The sequence below is a fragment of the Pungitius pungitius genome, chromosome 21 (assembly GCF_949316345.1).
Source record: "Pungitius pungitius chromosome 21, fPunPun2.1, whole genome shotgun sequence".
NCBI classification, from domain to species: Eukaryota; Metazoa; Chordata; class Actinopteri; order Perciformes; family Gasterosteidae; genus Pungitius; species Pungitius pungitius.
In genome coordinates, this window is record NC_084920.1 from 4514015 (window position 1) to 4533913 (window position 19899).

At 44.9% G+C, this 19899-nt stretch overlaps 2 protein-coding genes across 4 annotated transcripts; one reads left to right on the plus strand and one right to left on the minus strand.

Annotated features, from left to right (window-relative positions):
* Positions 1–6: 6 nt before the first annotated feature.
* Positions 7–3812, minus strand: becn1 (beclin 1, autophagy related). Of its 3 annotated transcripts, none has more exons than XM_037463471.2 (12): positions 3732–3812; positions 3274–3402; positions 3131–3195; positions 2856–2914; positions 2652–2742; positions 2373–2509; positions 2089–2283; positions 1845–1991; positions 1560–1709; positions 1411–1471; positions 1167–1309; positions 7–779 (listed from the first exon to the last, which is right to left on the minus strand). In XM_037463471.2, exons 2-12 carry the CDS (start codon positions 3398–3400, stop codon positions 611–613), a joined length of 1344 nt encoding a protein of 447 aa, XP_037319368.2. In that variant the 5' UTR covers positions 3401–3402; positions 3732–3812; the 3' UTR covers positions 7–610. The 3 variants fall into 3 exon arrangements, with proteins under 3 accessions (XP_037319368.2, XP_037319367.2, XP_037319366.2); XM_037463470.2 differs by having other exon boundaries at positions 3681–3761; XM_037463469.2 differs by having other exon boundaries at positions 8–779; positions 3626–3777.
* Positions 3813–3868: 56 nt separating this feature from the next.
* Positions 3869–19536, plus strand: LOC119212743 (uncharacterized). The gene is made up of 21 exons (XM_037463462.2): positions 3869–4085; positions 4677–4766; positions 4904–4957; positions 5056–5136; positions 5224–5312; positions 5382–5418; positions 5613–5719; positions 5874–8255; positions 8355–8434; positions 9260–9395; positions 9598–9649; positions 11750–11820; positions 12207–12412; positions 12496–12583; positions 13907–13984; positions 14157–14197; positions 14722–14805; positions 15950–16007; positions 17747–17820; positions 18290–18347; positions 19351–19536. Exons 1-21 carry the CDS (start codon positions 4006–4008, stop codon positions 19479–19481), a joined length of 4077 nt encoding a protein of 1358 aa, XP_037319359.2. The 5' UTR covers positions 3869–4005; the 3' UTR covers positions 19482–19536.
* Positions 19537–19899: the final 363 nt, after the last annotated feature.

The window sequence follows — 19899 nt, forward strand, 5'->3', positions numbered from 1 at the left end:
TATTTTATTTCCTCAAATCCCACTATTTTTTTAATGTCCATTGTGTCTAAAACAAACAAACATGTTATGGTGCCGAGTGTGAACACAAAGGAGATGTATTGGTGTATATTTAAAGTGCCAAACGTGATGACTGCATTCGAGGTGAATGAAATACTAAACTGTGAGGCTATTACAAATCCGACCATGATCATAATTATCACATCCAACTCTTGCAGCTCAAGTAATTGGGACATTGCAGTGCGGTGTGTTTAACGCTACGTCAGCGTTTCAGAAAAAGCCAAATAGTAAATAGCTGGCAGAGGCAGGCGATAAAAAGAAATTAAGAGAAGCACGAGTTATTGTATCATCCTGGTATCTGAGGAAGAGGTGATAACAAATAAGTCATTAATACTTCCAAAGTGGGCCCTCAATTCATTAACTCGACATTGTACAAGATGCTAAATTAACTGCTTTATAACGTGTAAAAACACAGACAATCTGGACCAAAGATCTACAACATTACTTCATCACACAAAACCATTTATTTTCCTTTGGCAAGTAAGAAGACTCGCGCAACATCCATCCACAAGAGAAGCATATGCTAAATCTCAAAGGCATTGTCCAGAAAGTCTTATCTGTTGTAGAACTGTGAGGTCACCCAAGCCAGTCCCCACTTCAGGTTGGTGAGCATAAACTTGAGCGCCTTAGTCCACTGCTCCTCGGAGTTGAATTGCGTTTTGATGGAGTAGGAGCCACCGCTGCCACCTGTGTCCTCGATCTTGCCCTTCTCCACATCCATCCTGAGGCATGGAATGAGACAATAACTTTTTAACTTTGACCGAAGAAAGAATGGGGGTTTCGGCAGTTTGTGGGCTTACATGTGTGTGTGAAGCACCAGTGCAGAATCGGTGTAGTGTGAATTTCTCAATTGGACTCTTGGCTTTATATTGCAAATCACAAAAATAAGTGATGTTCAAAAGGTCCCGCTTTATTAATTAAAACTTTTTTAGAGCCAATATTTCCTGAATGTCTTATTTGCCCCTACAGCATCTTCAAAGCAGAAAATGATCGAGCCCGGATAAATTGAAGTAATGGTTAACAATGTGCTTTTGAACTTCATTAATATTTACAACTCGCCTTCCAATCCAAACTTTCAGAATGTGCACAATGCGTTCCAAGTATCTGACCTGTATGGGAGACAGAAGCCAGTGTCTCCTTTTTCCACCTCCTCTTTGAATTGCTGGACACAGTCCAGAAAAGCCACCATGGCGTGGTCGAATTTATTGTCCCAGAAGAACCTCAGGCCACCTGAGCAGTACAGAGGAAGTTCCTGGACAAACAAGACAAAAAGCAGAATTGGGGCCTTGAGTTCATATATGATGTGAGAGCTGTGTTTGAAAATATATTGTATGTAATAAATATATGTATTACCTTGGACTTGTCGGTCAGTGACTCTAAGTACGAGTGGTTTCCATACGGGACGAGACGATACCTGAAGAGAGAAAAGTGCTATTTGAGCATCATTTTGCCCTGAATATTTTCAATAAACATTAATTATGAAGAAAAACACAAATGTGCACCTCTGGAAGCGCAGTCCCATTTTATTGGCCAGAGCGTGCAGCAGCAGCACTGTCTGCCCCCAGGCGGCGTTAATCTCATTCCACTCCACTGGGACGCTGGGAAGTCGACCCAGGCGGAAGTTGTTTATGGTTCCAAACTGGCCGCTGTGCCTGGGCGAGAACAGAGACAAAAGAATTCACATTGACTCCTCTTTGTCCCGGAGGCCTATATTAAATATTGGCCACGTCATGGTTAGTTGTTTGGTTGACATAAATAGAAAGTGATTCATTCTTAGCGTGGCATACCAGATGTGAAAAGTGGCGTTGAAGACGTTTGTCTTTTTCAGACGATCTAGCTGAATCTGGCAGTAACGCATCTGGTTGTCAACACTCTTCAGCTCGTCATCCAGCTCCAGCTGCTGCCGCTTAAACTCGCTGTACTCCTTCTGGTACCTTTTGGCACAAAGCAGCGGGAAGACACTGAGCTGTGTGCTGGGGGTCTCATTTGTGTCACTGTCAGACATCACCACGAACGCCTTTGGTCACTCACTGTAGCTCCTCTGTGTCCAGCTGCTGAGAGTGGACCCTGCTCTGGTTCAGCTCCTGGGACACAGCAGCCCTCTGCTCCTCCACCGTCTCCAGCTCCTGGACCAGAACCTCCTCCTCCTCGTTCAGCTGACGCAGCTCTGCCAGCAGGGTCTCCTCTCCCTCCACCTGCAGGTGTGACAGCAGCTCAAGGCACTGCCTGAAAATACATTCACATATAGGGGTTATTACACACCCGTTCTGGCCCTAGGTTAGGCATTAAGAATATTTGTTGTGCACCAGGCTGACTTGTAATTCTGGCATTCGTTCTCCGTGATGTTGAGCTGCGTGTCCAGGTGATCAAGGAGCGTGTCAGTGCATTCCTCACACAGCGGGTGGTCCACGTCCGTCTGGCCCGACATGATGTCAAACAGGTCACTGGTCACCTGGGTGGGGTGGAATCAGAGCCACGATGAGTCCACCGAAACAGACTGCTTTGAAAAGCCACCTACTTGTCTGATACACTAGCCAAAACCGTAGGAGCAGAGGAAACTGACACAATCAAGTTATATTACAAGTTGGCTTTACCTTCAGTCTACGACTAAGATTTTCCATGGTGCCCCCATCTGATGCTTCTCCAATCAGTGTGAAGCTGTTGGCGCTCTCAGTTGACATCATCCTGTAGGGCGGGAATAAGTAGCACCCGTGAACTCATTTGACAAGACATATTAACTAGGAGATAATCAACACATGACAAATGATCAGTTTAGGATTGAAGACTTGAGCGCTCACCGTGCAGGAGGGATGTATTTCCTTGACACTCCATCTTGCTTGTTCTCTGCAAAGGTCTCCTGAAAGAAAAGAAAAAAGTTGTGGCTTTAAATAAATAGTTTTTATGTCTTGGATCTTCCAAAAGTCTTGCAGATTTTTCTAAAAGACAACAAAAATGCCTGTGGTTCAATCAAATCAGCTTACAGCTGGAGTTTTACATATTTCTTTGCAAATTCACAGAATAATTCTGGACTAACCAACTCTACATTACTGCATGTATATTCTGCTGTACCAACCTCTGGTGCGGTTTCTCCCACATTCCTGTCAGCCTGTTTGCTGGGAGTCACTGTGACCAACGGAGCTGAGGAGCAGAGATGACAGTTCACTACACTACATCCCCCAAACGCATAGGTGATTTATATCTCCTGGGTATACATACCGATGAGTTCCTGGAATGTAACCCGGTCGAGCACGTTGAAAGATGTGTCCAGTTTAAGCGGCTGACAGCACCGCTGACACACGAAGCTGACCTGCATGGTTGTGCTCGACGACTTGGAGCCCTCCATTGCTACAACAATACGTAGAGACATTAGTAGCACTCTGTAAATAACCAATATTTAGAGATTGGCACGAATGACAGCTTGGCTGCCGACGTGTATGTTTTTAAAAGTTAACATCACAGATTACAGTTTTCTTGCTAGTTAACGTTAGCTGCTAAATTCGAAGCTAGCTTTGTAGCTAGCTTGTGTGTGACTTAATAAATAGAAGATGCACGTAAAAAATAGACTCACTGTTGCTTGTGAGAAATTGAAACTATTGCATAATAATCCGGATTTGAGTGCTTACAAAATTAGAAATCACTTTTAATATTTTAGAGTGACTGTTGCATTCTTGCACCTCGGGACTTCTCTTTCCACTTCCTTGTTGTTATTTACGGCGGATGTGACGTCAAATTTAAAGCGTCAGAGCATGGCTCCCCTCAATCCTTGTTTTCCCACCTTCGTTTGTTTACTTTATTCTTCCAACAACACAAACAATCAATTCCCCCCTTTCCCCCGCGAATAGGATCATGAAAAAATGTCTTCGTGGGGACACTTTATTGTAGTGTGTAGTTCACTTTCCATCCTGATGGGCGGCGCTGTAACAATTGCTCCAAAACGCAATTTAACAAATGCAGAAGAAGACAATAGTTGCGGGAAAACTGAAGCGAAAGGATGCTGTGTTGTTAAATCTCAACTGTAAGAAAACAAGGTAAATTTGGATAATGGAACAGCAGAAGTTTTACAACTAGCCGGTGCTATTTCCAAACATGTTGTAAACCCTTTGTTGTCAACCCTTTGAGTCTTCTTCCGCAGAAATATTCGTGTTGATTTTCAGAAATTCAGGAACGCGAGGTTACAGCTAAAGTTGTGTAATGTTAACCTCCCAACAACAAACCATGGCAGCTAATGTGACGATAGCCCGTCTCGTGTTTAGCTAACTGCGTTTTTTTTGCTTTAGCTTATTTTTGTCTGGCTCAGGGGATGACACTACAACCCGAACGATGTGTCATCGTCAAATTTTATTTTACTTGGTCTTGACTTTACCGTGGCAGTGTTTGTCATATTTATAGATAGTCCACCATTCTCCAACAATATGACATCTCAAAGCTGCTGGTGTCCACGATGTCAGCAAATGTAAACAATTAGAAAAAAACACATTTATTCAGTGTTATTAAAATATTTTTCACCTTTTCAGGAATGTTAACTTTTCGGTCTAGTTGAGAAAACCACAGTTCAGTGTGTATCATTTTATAATATTGGCTTTACTGTCTCTTAATGTGCCCTGATTTTTACGTTGTAGATTTCAAAAAGACAGCATGAAAACCCCAACTATCACCGATGTCCGGAAAGGTATTTCAGTCCTTTGGGAGACCATGCAGTGTCCCATATGGTGAGTGTCATGCCGATGGAGAAGTATGATGAGAAAATTACCTTTTGCACCTGCACAATGTTTGATGAATTAAAATACCAGGATTGCCATTTGTTGAACTGTCGCTTTTCTGACATTATACTTATTGTCACATGCAGCTTGGATTTAATGACTGAACCTGTTTCTACAAAGTGTGACCATCAATTTTGCAAGTAAGTGATGTTCGATTACTTCCCATCTTATAAACTATAAGCTTTTTTTTCAAGCACTGAGAAACATGATTTGTGTTTATTTTTTATTTTTTTTCCAGATTTTGTATGATGAAACTTTTGGACAGCACTAAAAGAAACAGGACGAACTGTCCAGTGTGTAAAACCAAAATAACCAAAAGGTTGGATAAAATCAACTAGATGACAACCTTGATTATTTTTAATACTTAATCATATCATCTATGTATTCTTTATTTTTACTTATACAGGAGCTTACAGGAAAGTCCTGGGTTTCAGAGACTTGTAGCAGGGCTGCAGGACATGATAAAGGCTTATGAACATGACACCGGCACCAACTGTAAGAGAAAATCACGTTTAAAATGAACTTGCATTAAGATTTCTAATGACATCACCTTTATTGTTTCAGACTTCACTGGAATGTCCCAGCAGAAAGAGCAAATGGGGTGAGACATTTGAACATTTAACAGGCTTGTTATTAGGGAAATATATCTAAATATAAAATATGTTCTAGTCGGTGCTGGACAACGTGTGTATAAATATTCCGCTCACTGGAGATTTCTTCAAATACACGCCAGGCATAAAACATAAGCTTATTTATTAATAGTTTTACTATTTGGTTGTATTTTGCTCTATCCAGAGTGACAGAGGCTGAACCTACTGAACATTGTCCCAATAAGTTATTCGGAGATACACCTGACAACGCAGAAAGTGTCAACAACGAAGATCCTTTCTCGACCATAGCAGGTAAAATCTGGAGGCCAGATATGTTGCGCTGCATTTTCCGCTCAAATTAATTGGAAGATTCACGTTTATTGAATCGCTACATACAACTGGTACATTCGGGAAGTGTGTTGTCTTTCAAAAGGTTAATTATTGGTCATTTCCCAAATCCTTTTAGCCCAGAATGGATTTGCAAAACTGATGGGACTTGAAGACACAAGTCCCATGATGACAGAAGTTGAAGGCCTGGACAGCGGCCTTGGTGAGGTCCATCCAACTTCGTACAAGAAAGTCCACAGCCCTACAGAAAACTTTGAACCACTGGAAACGGACATTTCAGAAGTTGTGGAAGCGTCGACACACAAAACGAGACGCAAAATAAGATACCGCAAATCGGAGAAAACCTCATTGATTCCAGAGGAGCCTGAGCACCCGCGTTTAAGAATGTCCAAAAGGAATAAGGTTCAAAAGGATTTGAAGCCTGACAAGGTCCTTGAGGAAAAGAAAAAGAAGAGTCTAGAGAAAGTTGCCGAGTGGCTCATGAAGGTTCCAACTGAAGGAAGTCTCGAGTTGGATAAACCCAACAAGGACGCGGGGGATTCTGACAGCTGCTCCTCCGCTTCAACAATAGATATCAAAGGACACAACAGTGATGTCAATCCTAAGAGAGAGGAACGGGCCAAAGCCCTTGAAGAGCAGGTGTTTGGTGCCGTCTACAAACGAGAGCGGAGAGGCAACAAGATCACCTCTCCTCCACTTAATGTGTTAATCGAAGCACCGGCAACCAAAATAACCCAAAGTATCTCCAAAACAAGCAAGATAAACACTGTCACTCCTGCTGGTTTCGTCAAGGAAGCAAGCGCTGATGATGAAAGTAAAAGCGACATGGAGGAAGAGCAGCAAAGGTTGGAAGAAGTAACCGATACCAGCAGTGACGTAGTTACAAAAGCAAAACACACGGAGGTTATGGAGGAAAAGGAAAAAGACAAATACGGCAAAGAGTTGAACTACCTGCCAGAAAGTGACCAAATCTATGACGCCGGGCCCGTGTCTGACGGTGGACAGGTAGCAGCGAGACGGTCAAACAGAAGGACACGTAGCACTCTGCTGCAGGTCGACAGGGATTTGCAAGTTAAGGCAAAGAAACCTGAGAATAGGAATAGTAAAAACACGAGGACAGAAAGAGGCAAGTCTGCTAAAGTGCAGAAACCTCTGGTTCTGGTAGGAGTTAAAAGTGGAGAAACCAGTCCCAAGGCCAGGCCGAGGTCGGAAGAAGTTCAAGTTCACATTGAGAATTACCCGAGCAGCGAAGACCAAGAGATTTTTTCAACGAGGAGCACCAGGAGAAGCAGAACACTGCGACTCTTCGCTGAGGAAGTCCAAGAGAGTCACAAGAAAGCAATTATAGCTGAAAAAGGCAGAAATGTTCAGAAGCGAACTGAGGAAGCAAACGATGGAAATGCAAGAAACGGATGTGTTTTTGATCAAGAGTTGGAGGGAATCCAAGACCTGGAGTCCGGTGAGATGACGCCTTACTCGAGACCAACGGAAGCCGCCCAAGCGCCGGATGCTGAAGAGGACGCCGCCGTAGTGCCGAGCTCCTCGAGTCCAGCCAACGCTGCGGCGGATCCAGCGCTCGAAAATGCCGACCGAGACAATCGTCAGTCGGAAACTGGCGCTCGCGTGACCAAATGTGCTGGGACAGAAGACGAGGACGAGGACGAGGATGAGGATGAGGAGGACAAGAATGACAGCGAGCTGGACACAGAGCTCCTGCTCAAGAGCTTTAAAGCCACTAAAAGAAAATCCTTCTTTTTTGGCGGCCCAAATGTGAAAAAAAGCCGTGGCTCTGACACCGAGGGCCCGCGCGCCGAAGCAGAGGACGGCCCGCGAGTCGGTGCTGAAAGAACCGGCCCGCAGGCGCTCGGGGACGGTGAAAACTCCTCGTGGAGCGATTTCGTCCCCCCTTCTAACTCGCCCGCTCAAACGAGAAAGCCCGCTCTCCAGGAACCCGACGGAGAGACGCTCGAGGCCGCCGGGGGCGACTCTGCGTCCGGGAATGGCGTCAGCAGTGGCCTCACTCCCAACAAAGTGTCAAAGCGTGATGTTGAAAGCCCCCATCTTTCAGCGGCGCCTCAAGCCTTCCATCTGGAGCCCAGTGAACCCTCGAGGTGTTCTCCGAGGACGGCAAGTCAGCCGGCCTGCGGCGCTAAACGCCTCTCGAACGCGGAGGGCTCCTTAACCCCCGATGGCCTCGGAACACCAGCGGCGCGACTCCACCACGAAGCGATGGCGCCCGGCGGGGAGCCGGCCTGCAATTCCCCCGTGGCGAGCGCGCCCGGGAGGAGGAGGAGGAAGAGGCCGAGGAGGCTGGAGTCCTCGCTCGAGTCCGGCGGGAGCGACGAGGACTTGCCGACTTTGACGGAAATCTTCGGAGCGCCGGCTCCCCCCGCCGGGTCGGAGGGTCGGGGGGAGGCTGGCCGCCCGCCTGCTTGCCCCAGCCCCGACGAGCCCAATTCCAGCCAAGCATCCGTTGACCTCTTCGGCACGCCAGACGGATGTGAGTGACCAAAACGAACCTAACAGAGAAGTGCTCGCCACTTGTAGAACACTAAGCTCTCTGACTGATTCCCCCCCCCCCCCCCCCCCCTCTCTGCAGGTAACGTCCCAGCGAATAATGTCGGCGTTTCTTCGCAGTTTGAATCATCGCAGTTCTCGAGTGAAGTCCTCGTAACGCAGGTAAAAACCCACGCGCTGATTCTGATGCTCCAACAGGCAGCAAGCCGCTTGTACGGCATCACCCCGGCCGCGTCGTAATACCGGTGATGCGCTGCCGCGTCCCGCCCCGTAGAGGGCGACCTCTGCACTCTCCAAAAAAAAAAAAAGAAGAAAAAAACATCTGTCAGCCCTGGATGATGGACTACCTCGCTCTGTGAAAAATGTCCCCCTCAGCAGGTTTCTAAATTGCATTTCATTTAGGGTTGGAGGAAATGCCGCCCAGAAGATGATTCTTGTTTTCTACCTCATCCATCTTGCAGGCTCTCTCTCTCTCTTTTTACCAGTCGACTGTCTTCCACAGGGAGAGGGAGAGGGTTTCACACCCTGCGGTTTAGTGGGGGCCCACGATTACGCACAAAACATTCATACTGTTGTGCTTTGTGTGTCTGTTTTAATCAATATGCTTGCGCTGTCAACTTAAAGAATGCAATTCTACGTCTTAGTCCAGTGAAGCTTTAATACAGACTTCAAAACCAATAGACCCTGCTCTTTCAAAACCAGCACCAGTTGGACAAAGTGTCGCTTCTGTCCTGCGCCTTCCGATCGCCTTTCATTTATCTTAAATATTACTTAGTAATCGCCTTCTCGCGCTCTTATTCTGACATGTGCTTTCTTCAATAAGTGCTGTCTGGCTGAAAAAAAGCACTCATTCCCTTCCAATAATAAATAACAGTGTTGCCCCTTCATGGATTGACAGATAGCAGCCCTCCCCGTAATGTGATGGAATTGCAAGACTCGTTTTATTGTACGTTTTTCTTTCTTCACTCCGTTTTCCTCCTATTTCAGCAAAAGATGGAAATGCAGAAGGAGCTGGTGAGGCTGGAGAAGTTGATGGCTCTGGTGTCGGAGGTGCTTCAAGAAAAGGAAGACATTCCAGCAAAAGAAGTCCCGTCAGAAACAAATCCGAGCGGACAAGACACAGGTGTGCAGATGAGACGTGAAAAGGTCCTTAGGAGCTCACGCTCCACACAAATTTTAGCTGATTCATTATATAATGAAGCAAAGATACTCTTATCTATGTTTGTTTTTTGATCATCGCTCAGTTAACCCCAAACCCTTGTCTTTCTTGGGAGTTAGTTTAGTGTTTGGTTTGTGCAAATATTGAGATGGTTTTGTGTCCCCAGAGGCTCACCGACTCCTCCCATGTGACCAGGACCCGGGCCGAGGGTCAGACGGGTGAGTAGAACCCCACAGACTGGACTCACACCCCCACTGCGGACTAATCTCAATTTCAAACGAGACCCCTTTTTTACTCTCACCACATATGTGATGCATCCATAACAGTAAATTAAAAATGTATTATGTTTTGGCTTTAAATACACTTGTGCTGTAAATAACACTAAACATGAGTTATAGAAAATATCAACACACAACAACAACTTATTATTGCAAAATGAGTACAAAAGCTAGCGCAATAAATAATAAATGTGTTTTAGTTCAGCTCCATTGCTTTTTCTCTCCACAAGTAAATCCTGCCTTAATATCTTCTTAAACATAAAGAATTGCAACATTATTCTGAGGAAGCAAACGTTTGAAGCGACACGGTAATTGGCTCTATGTTTACAGGGGCTGGCAATTCTCTGTATTCAGCCGTCCAATAATAGGGTTTCTTTGAAAATGATATTTTGGGATTTTTAGTCACTATCAGTGCCAACCAAATATTTTGAGATCCATAGAAACGAGCTTCTTTACTTTTTCCTTAACCCCGTCATATCTGTTTGTTATATTTGAAGCTGCCGCCAGTTTTTGGTCACTAAGTCAGTTAAATGATAAGTAGAGACTATCCTTAAAGACAAGACACGCTTTGATAATAACTCTAATTAAATATAATCTGCACCCGTGTGACGTATTTTTCTCCTCAGTGGATTGTATCGTTAATACATTTTAAATTGCGCCATATTTCAATGCAGCCACATTAAGCCGGAGCAATAACTGGGCCAAGTGGCAAGTAATTGGTGTCTTTCAATTTGTAACTGAAGGTGTGTTTGTGTGTGTGTGTGTGTGTGTGAGTGCTGCGTGCGGGTTGGTAGTCTGGTTCTCAGAGGGTGATGCATCTCAGGAGGACAGGCGGATGATCTCACTAATGAACCCAGAATCTGTTTATGCTGTGGAGAATTAAATAAAAAAGAAGAAAAAAAGTCATTACTGACTGCAACTTATATGTCATTTAGAGCACTTTAGAGGGAAACTTATGCTGCCACGGTCGTTTATCTCTGCTGCTCCACGGCTCCCCTACCAGCCGCTCGCCTCGCAGGGTTCTAAGTGCCGTCCTCCAGGCATGAGAGGGAGAGATGGAGAGATGGAGCGAGGGGGGAGAAGGGCCACGGGGGGCCCTGGCGGTGCGAGTTCTAAATCAAAGATTAAACCAAAGGAAAACGGAGGAAGGGAACTGCCAAAACTTTGAGTTAAACAAACATCTAGAAATGACTATTTTCTGCCAGTACCAATATGTCGCATCGTTCCACCTCATAAACCTGCACAGTGCAGTCAGAGTGTGAGGACTGTGTTGTTTTTAATTGTTTTGGCTTTAATCCAGATTTTTTTTTTTCATTTGATATGAAACGACGGTGCAGCTTTAGGGAACCCAATCCATTTATTTTAGGAAGACGCAGCGGAGCACAGCGGTGAGCGCGTACCACCTGACATGCACGCCACAGCGCTTGCACTTTGGTTTGAACAAGGCGCGCGGACTAATTGAGGAGAATGATTGTTAATCCCAGACGTCATCTCGAGGAGACTGCAGATGAACACTTCTCTAATAACAACCATTACCGCGAGGGTTTTTTAGCTTCTATTTCACTGCCGAGCAGTGTATCGTTATTGATCGGCTTCGTCAGCCCCTTGAAATGAATCAAAGTGCACGCGCGTTTCACTCGCTGAACAAAAGACTGGAGGCACAGCGGCTTCTCAAAGAAGCAACCCGTCATTATGCTTTCAGTCAGAGTATTTGTTCAACGTTTTTGGATCGAAGACTTAAGGCAATCATTGACTGCGAGGCTTTTGCAGCCAAATATTTACTTTATTTTACTTTCTCTGCCCTAAAAGCAGGAGATGACTGATTGCTGTTTGTCCCACGCAAGCAACTTAATCTTTAAGACGAGCGTCACCATTTTATTCATGTAGTGTTTTAAATATTATTAATAGTGTGTTTCTGTTACAAAACATTCTGACTTCACAGTACCCTGCGCAGCTAAATATATATTTTTTTAAAAGGCCAGTTAGTGACGTTGCTTGTCTCATTTCCTTCAAAAGCAAACCTACGTGTCTCCCCTGCAGAGAAGCTGCCCCCGAAGCAGAGCGAGAGGCCGGCAGACGCCCGTCGGAGCGCGGCAGCGCGGCAGAGGCGGGTGAGGCTACCGGGGAAGTCTCGAAAATAGTGCCCCACTGGAAACCCAGCTGGGTGCTCGAGCCATTCGTAGGGGGTTACAATTCCTTTTCAAGCCTCCCTAAGCCCATGAGCAGAAGACGGAGTCATTGTTTGAATAGATTTGATTTTTTTTTTTTTCATAATCTAATGCTTGAACTTGGATTCCGCAAGTATTTACATGGAAAAGTAGCTCTTTATTGCTCTATTGCGCCTCAACATGTTTCAGTACGCCAGGAAGGTTTGGACTGAGTTCTCGTGGTTTGTCCGTGTGGTCGATAAAGGTTACGCTCACTGTGACCAAAAGGAATTGGGTCTGATTGGTGTAACTGTTGCTGATGCTGTTTCTCCTTCTCTCTCTCTCTTCAGCCGTGCAGAGGTCCAGGCCCACGGGGCCGGGCCTAAACGGCACCGGAGCCTCCAAGGCACTGTGTTCCAGTTCAGCTTCAAAAACATTGAAAAAAGGCGTTTCGCCTCCGGACGGGCAAGAAGACAAAGAAAATAATACTCCTCCGAAAGACCGGAGTAGAACAAAGATGTTGCTGGTGTCGTCCGGATTGGACCCAAATGAACAGGTGGCGATTCTGCGTTTCCCTCCATAAATGTTGTTCCTCTCCGTAGCAGGATACTCTAACCCCTCAGGTGTCTTTATCCCTAGATCATGGTCAAAAGGTTTGCCAAACGTGTTGGTGCCCGTGTGGTTTCCACGGTAACCCCGGAGGTGACCCACGTGATAATGCACACAGGTGAGATACTGGGAATTATGTTGTCACTCTTCACACTGCACCAACATATCCCTGAATATCGACCCCTTCGCTCATTCACACAAGACACTGCGGCAAGTGTTATTAAATATTTCAGGAATAAACTGCGTCTGTGAAAGGGACTAAAACAGAGGTCATCAGCAAGGGTATCGCGGGGGGTCCGTGGAGGTACTGCAGGGGGGGTCACAAAATTATTTCTTTCAACCAATTTTTTTCCCACAAATTGAAATGTAATCAGAATTGTGACTATTGTCTTTAAATACACATAAACGTGAATCCAACATATTGTAGCGGACGGATAAATTGATGGATGGATCTTTCTGGGCACCGGTCACACAGCACCTTTCATGAAAATATGACAGCAGCACAGGCACTAGCCAATCAGAGCGCGTAACACGTCTAAAGAGCGCGATGCTTAGAAATAAAAGATGGCGGACCAAACTCCATAGAATAGGGACTAAAGGGACACCATTGTTCTTTTTTGTTTTCAATAAATCCCCTTGGCTCGATCCAGACTTGAGCAATTGAAGCTGCTGTTGGGAAAACCCACTTCACCTTCTTTCCAGGTCGTGTTTTTATATTATTTTCCTGAGCAGGAACATTTCGCGGGCCCATTTTCCTCTTGTACGTTGTTCCCGCTGTTCTTCTGAAGCGCTCCTGAAAGATAAGCTCTCTGTTTCTCCCTCACCCACGCACCTTCTCCTCCATTCACCCGCATGTTGCTAATTACCCTCTCTGATAGATTATTTTTAATTCCAGCGCTCGCTGTCTCCAAAGCACCACATTAACCGCCCGTGTTTTAAGAAAGCCTCGTTTCGATGGCGGCTGTTTCCCGGGTAACCAGAAAGTGGGAACGCTGCGGCCTTTCGGCCTTGTGGTTAAAAGGTTGTCGGGGAGCGCGGGGCGTCCCGCTCGAAACCATTAGCGCAAAAGTAATCACTTGAAACGGAATACCGTTTAAGGCACATCAATAACGCGCACTTAACTTCTGCACGGAATGCAAATCAATTCATAATCACTGCATCTCACCAACGGACCATAACCCCTGACCCTGCTGACGAGCCACGTTTTGTCCCTGTGAAGATATCTTTGTTCACTTATTTAAAATGCATTCATCCCAAGATTGACCGAAGTAGTAACATGTGATAAGTGTGAAATAGGTATCATAGCAGTTCAACCATATTTTGCATTGTATTGAAGCTTTCAGTGTTGTCCAGAAGCGACTCCTTTTCTTACACATTGCAAGTCGAGGTGTTTTTACGTGTGCTGGATTGACATCTCCGTCGCTTCTCTCCTCTCCGCCAGACGAACGCCTGGTGTGCGAGCGCACACTCAAGTACTTCCTCGGCATCGCGGGCAGGAAGTGGGTGGTGGGCTTCCAGTGTAAGTCCTGATTCGGCTCATTGTCGAGCGCCCGGGAGCGCCGACGTGTTTACAGCAATCACGGGCAAATGCGAAACAGCGTGACGTGGGACCGCAGGAGCGTTGCATTATACAGTAGCCGCCAAAATCCTCTTTGTGTTCCTGACTCACGCAAAACTTTTCCTCTCCACAGGGATCTCGGAGTGCTTCAGACAAAAGGAGCTCTTAGATGAGGTTTGTTCGTCTGCATGCTTCTTTTTCCGTTGACGCCCTGTTGTCTCCGCGTGCCTTGATGTCGAATCACGGCAGCGCGATGAATCGCTCCGTGTGGTTCGTTGTGATACCTCCACAGATTATTCGTCATCCACTTGCGTTAGTAATCCCTTCATCTGTGTCTGTGCTATGCAAATGTAATCCTTTTGCTGAGCTTTTATAGCATCGCCATCCATTTAAAGCCATTTTCGTCAAAGTCATCCAGGCCGGTTCGTAGGCTTTGGCATGCATCATACGGTGGACGCAGAGATGGACTCCACACAGTTACAAAAGGAACTCTGTCAGAGTGATGGATGTTCAGTGTACTCGTCCATCTGTATTTGACCCTTTTAAAATAAATCAAACTGTTTTAGCTGTCGGTCGGTTTAGAATCAGTACTTTTATGAGATGAGAGAATAACTGCTTCACTTATTCGCTAAAAAAAACCCAACAGGCCAGGCTTTACACCACTGGGACTGAGGTCATTTGGATTTGATTTTAAACAGAGTGTCTTTGAGGTGAGAGGAGACGTGGTGAACGGACCCGACCACCACGGCCCCATGAGAGCTCGGACCAGGGAGGACAACAACGTGAGTACCTCACAAACTGGACCGGTCGCAGTGTGACTCTTTCCTTCCCCCTGCGGCTGTGTTTACACGCAATTCTAACAACAACAAAAAGTAATCTAATGTTTTTATTCATTATCCGTAACAATTGGCTCTCTTAAGAGATAATGTGGTTTTACTACAAAACTGCAAGGCCTCGTTCAAAGGGGGGGGGGGGGGGGAAACCAACAACATCCTTGAAACCACTATGTCCAACCTCAAAGAGCAGATTTTATGAAGAAATGAAAATATGAATTACACTTGAACCTGTTTCCTCCTGTTGCAGCAGCCTCTTAGCCCCGGCTCTGTTGAAAAAGCTCCTGGTAATTTCCCCCTCTTGACTCCGGTCCCGTTGACACCGAGGAGGGGGGGGCGGCGGCATCGGAAACGGCTAGATGTCAGGTTGGCCATTCTGCTGCCTTTTTGAAGAACTTCCGCTAATTGAATTAGCTCGTAATTTCAGGCCTATTTAAGTGGCCGCGATGGAGCCGGACTGATGGCACTCAGTCGCCTGCAGAGGAACCGATGAAACGAGTCGCCACAGTCCGTCACCAGAATGTCGATGTGCAGGAAATCGGCCAAAGAAACTCTTGAGTGCACATGTTGAGAAATATGTGGATATGCGTGTGCGCATCTGTAGGCCCTGCAAGTCATCCCATCACACACACTAATACCTCCTGAAGGACGCCGGGTGTTGTCTAAATTAAAAATCTGTAATAGAAAGACTTTTTCATCTCCCCGAGCCCTTCGGGCTAATGATTTTTGGTGGATGGACAGGAAGGTGTGAGAAATTAGTATTTCTCTCTGCAGCACCTTGGACATTTATATGAGGGTGGGATATGAGTCGCACATTTCCTTTCCACAGCTACAATGGTTCAAGGAAGCAATTTTCCCTTTTACAATTTCAGGTTTAGTGACCCTGAATGCGCTAAAACTCCTGCTCCTGGTGTTTTGGTCGGGCCGTTGTTCTTGATATGCTTAAAGCGTGACATTACCTTTGGTGAAGGTGGCTCTGTTCACTCTTTTCTGCTCAAATTATGCCTGAATTTACAGATTTAAAGAGGGAGGCAGATACTGTTTTTCCAAACGTCTCTCAAGGTTTGATTTCTTTCGTTCTTTTTCTCTGCAGTTGCTCATGAAAGGCTACAAGATCTGCTTCCAAGGGCCTTTTGCAGACATGACGACAGGTAGATCCCATCGGCAACACGACACGAGGCTAAAATGTGCAAACTGAATCAGGCAATCACGGACAAATTAAATTTAGCTGATATGCGTTACATTTTTATTATCTTTCTAAGGTTCATACATTTTATTGCCTACACTTCCTCGTTGGAGTATTAGTAGCCTTGTTTTAATGAAGAATCGCCATTTATTAATTTAGAGTAAAGTGTATCCCACATTAACTGATTTTATCTAATCATTCACCGTACTAATAATTTGGGAGGGAAAGGCGTTAAGTTCATACAATTTTAGAATAACTATTAAACGTACTGGCGCTTTGCGGTGCCTTTATGCTCCTCTAGTCTCTGTGTGATATCGATGTCATTAACCGTGTTGGTCTTTACATGTTTAGCGGAGCGTTGAGTTAATGCTTATCACTCTTTTCTCCCTTTCATATGTATGGCGCCATTTCATCCAAGTGTTAAACATATAGCTGCTATTTTATACAATCTAATGTATGTATTTCAGATTCATATTGCGCCATAGTTATATATATATAGTCACATATTGTGCAATATCTGTCCTACACTTTATTTCCATCTCTAATTAATTGAATTTATTGTCCCCATCTTGTTGTTTTGTCTAAGAAACAGCGTTCATGAATTGTAGCACTTTGATAAGGAGTTAATTTACATCATACGCTTCAAAAGCTGGGTTTCTTTTCATGTAATTGTTGCCTTTTGTTCAGCTGCCATTATGCTGTTTGCACTGTTCCGTTTTCTCCATCAGGAACCGCTTCGCTCGACTCCACTTGCTCCGTTTTATTGATGCGTGTGTCCTGCAGGACTCTTGATGGACAGGCGGGGGGGGGGGGGAAGAAATAACAATAAAAATAAATCTTCTATTGGCTCCCCGTAGGCTTTGACTGACGCAGCTTTTAACTCGCCGGTTTTGTCACCCTGGTCGTCATTAAATGAGAACAATGACAAGTGCTTAAAGTGCTTAATGCTGTACCCTTCCAACGTGAATAAATGCACAGATGGATCATCGCTGACGGTCTGGCGGGGGCCACGGCGGCATTCCTCGCTGTCCTTCTTCCCGGGGCTCTTATATATAGTGCCTCCGCGGGCTCAATCGATGAAGCTTGGCTAATGGGCCGACGTCTGCTGGCTAGCGTGCAGAGCTCAAAGACTTTCTTTCACGTGGCACAGACGCGGCGATGGAGTCGCTTTCCTTCATCCATTATTGAATCGCTCGTGTTTGTGTATGTTGAATGACGAGGTTACCCCCCCCCCCCCCCGATGCGATTGTTCTCACGTTGAAGGTAACAAGGGACGTGGTTGTTTGAAATGTGTCATTTTAGTTTTACTCAGGTATTTAAAATAGGTTTTGAATCTGTGTGGTCAAATGATATCATCACAATAATACATTGGAAATGTTGATTGACGGCTCCATCATCACATCATAAATTAAGCTTTGAAATATTTAGTGAATCCCTGGAAGCTGTTGACCTTGACTTGGTTTGACAACAGAAATATATAACCAATTATTTTCCATACAAAGTTAATGAGTGTTAACGGAGTCTGCTATTGATTTAAGTGGAGACGTAGTGATTGATCTGCGACTCCATTTCTCCAATGAGAGGAAGATCTTCTCTGAGATGAAGAATAGCATTTGGGTGTGAATCAAGATAACTTTAACCTCGGAGCAGTTTTTTTTTTTTTAGAAAACCATCCAATGTAAAGCTTTGTGTGTGTTTATTCAGATGAAATGGAGGCGATGGTGGAGCTCTGTGGAGCCGCTGTAGTCAGAGATCCACTTCTCCTCGACGGCAACAAGGTAAGAGGGTCACTTACTGGGAAGGGCAGCTTTCAAAGAAATCTGAAGAGCATCCGATCAGTAACATTTGAATCTGGAGATGAGAGATATAAAATAAAAGAAGATGACGTGTCGCTTTAATACTCACTGTATTCATTTACATTGTTTGAGTATGTTATGGCAGCACAGTGCATGCTAGCGCACCATTATGTCCCTCACAAAGCTGCAGCCTCCATGATGTCTGTTATTTAAAATGTGTTTATGAATTCTTCATGATTCATTCAAGTTTCAGATAACTATAACATAAATGCTGAAATCCCGTCATCCTCTAACGATAATCCTTACAGCCAAAATATAACATGATGCTGATACATAATCTAACAGGCAGGTGTGAAAATAGCATTTAGTTCCAATTTGTCTGCCTCTTAAGAAAAAAAAGTTCTATTTGTTGCTTATTTTCTAATTTGATTTGTTCTGTCTTGTCATGCAGATCTCCCATCAGCTCGTCATCGTACAGTCTGGATCAGAGTCGTCACTCGCACACAGCAGTGAGTCAAAAATGACATTTTCATTTTTACTGCATCATTTTCATTTGTCATTATAACACTTCATTTCGTAGTAACTGTGTCACTCACTCACACCTTGGGAGAAAGGTGAAGCTAATCAGAGGTGTTTCTCCAGCCTAAAATGAATAAGATTCCCTTTTTTTTAACCGATCTAACTCCATTGAATACATTTTTTACTCACAATAACCACATTTGAGACCTGAATGAGCTTGTATTGAATGGACGCTCCTCATAGAGCACCTGCCCTGTCCGTCACTGCGTGGGTCTGATTGCATTTTGTGGCCGCGCCGGGGCGACCGGTTGGAGGGTTAGAGGCGATCGGAGCGGAGGGAAATGTCGCAACAACAAGTTCTCTGCGGCAGAAAGGCGGCCAGGTGACGGTCTGACAAAGAGACGGCCTCTGATTCCGCCTCCTCCCTCCTCCTGGCATCCTCATTTGCACTGCTGCATATTTAATGCCGCTTTTTACTCTTCCACGTCCTCTAGCAGTCAAAAGCCCAGGTAATCGAGTAGCACATAATCCTCCCCTGCCCCTGCCCCTCTTTCTTCTTCGGCACCATTGATCGAAATCACACACACTTCTCTGATGTAATGGAAATGTGGGAATACATGTGCGCACACGCCCCAGATGATGTTTGACGGGACAAATGCTGAACATTTCGGTTCAGGTGGTCTCCTTAAAGGAATATGATGCTTATTTTTTTCCAATCTGGGATGATCAGTCTGTTATGTGTCTACAATTAAGTAAACCTGTAGATTACAGCACTTTCTCGTTTTCTCAGGATACTGAAGTGCAGCCTGCAACAATTTTTCATTTATATCTGAGCAACGATGGATCTATGTGAAAGTTAAAGGGGAAGATAACAAGTTTAAGCGTTAATGTAGTGTGTCTGTGTGTCAACCTAAAAAATGATGATGTCAATCATAATGGATAAAATGGACAAAAATAAAGCTATTTTAACCTGAAAACCTGTCTGCTTAACAGGTTGCCCTGGAAACACTACAGTGGTGACACGTGGTTGGCTGTTGGATACCGTGGCAACCTACACCCTCCAAAACCACAACCAGTACAGAGCATCTCCAGCCGGTGTGCACGTTACAACCCCTGCCTCTTAATGTCCAACGCTGCGTCTAATCTGTCTGCTTTCTTTACAAATCTCTATGTATATTGTTTGTGTGACATGATGTATATAAAGTTTAATGAAAAGAAAATTCAGTCTTCTTGTTCCATTGTTAATTGGGCAATATTCTCTTATGGGGACACATTCTTTCAAACACGTCACCGTATACAGTGGTTTACAGTATTTAGTACTTGCATGGCCCTTGTCTTACTGGTTGTTCTGTGTTTCCTCTGGTGGTCCGTGGCTCAGAGACGCCCCTGGAGTATTGCAGCTTTGCGGTCATGGCAGAAAGCCTGTGTTCTTCCTGAACATGAGCGCTTGAATCCACCAACATATCCGGCACGCGGTTTTTCTTTTAATTATTGAACAGCCACTGTGGTGGGGTGGGGGGGTGGAAGAGTTGCAGAAGTGGG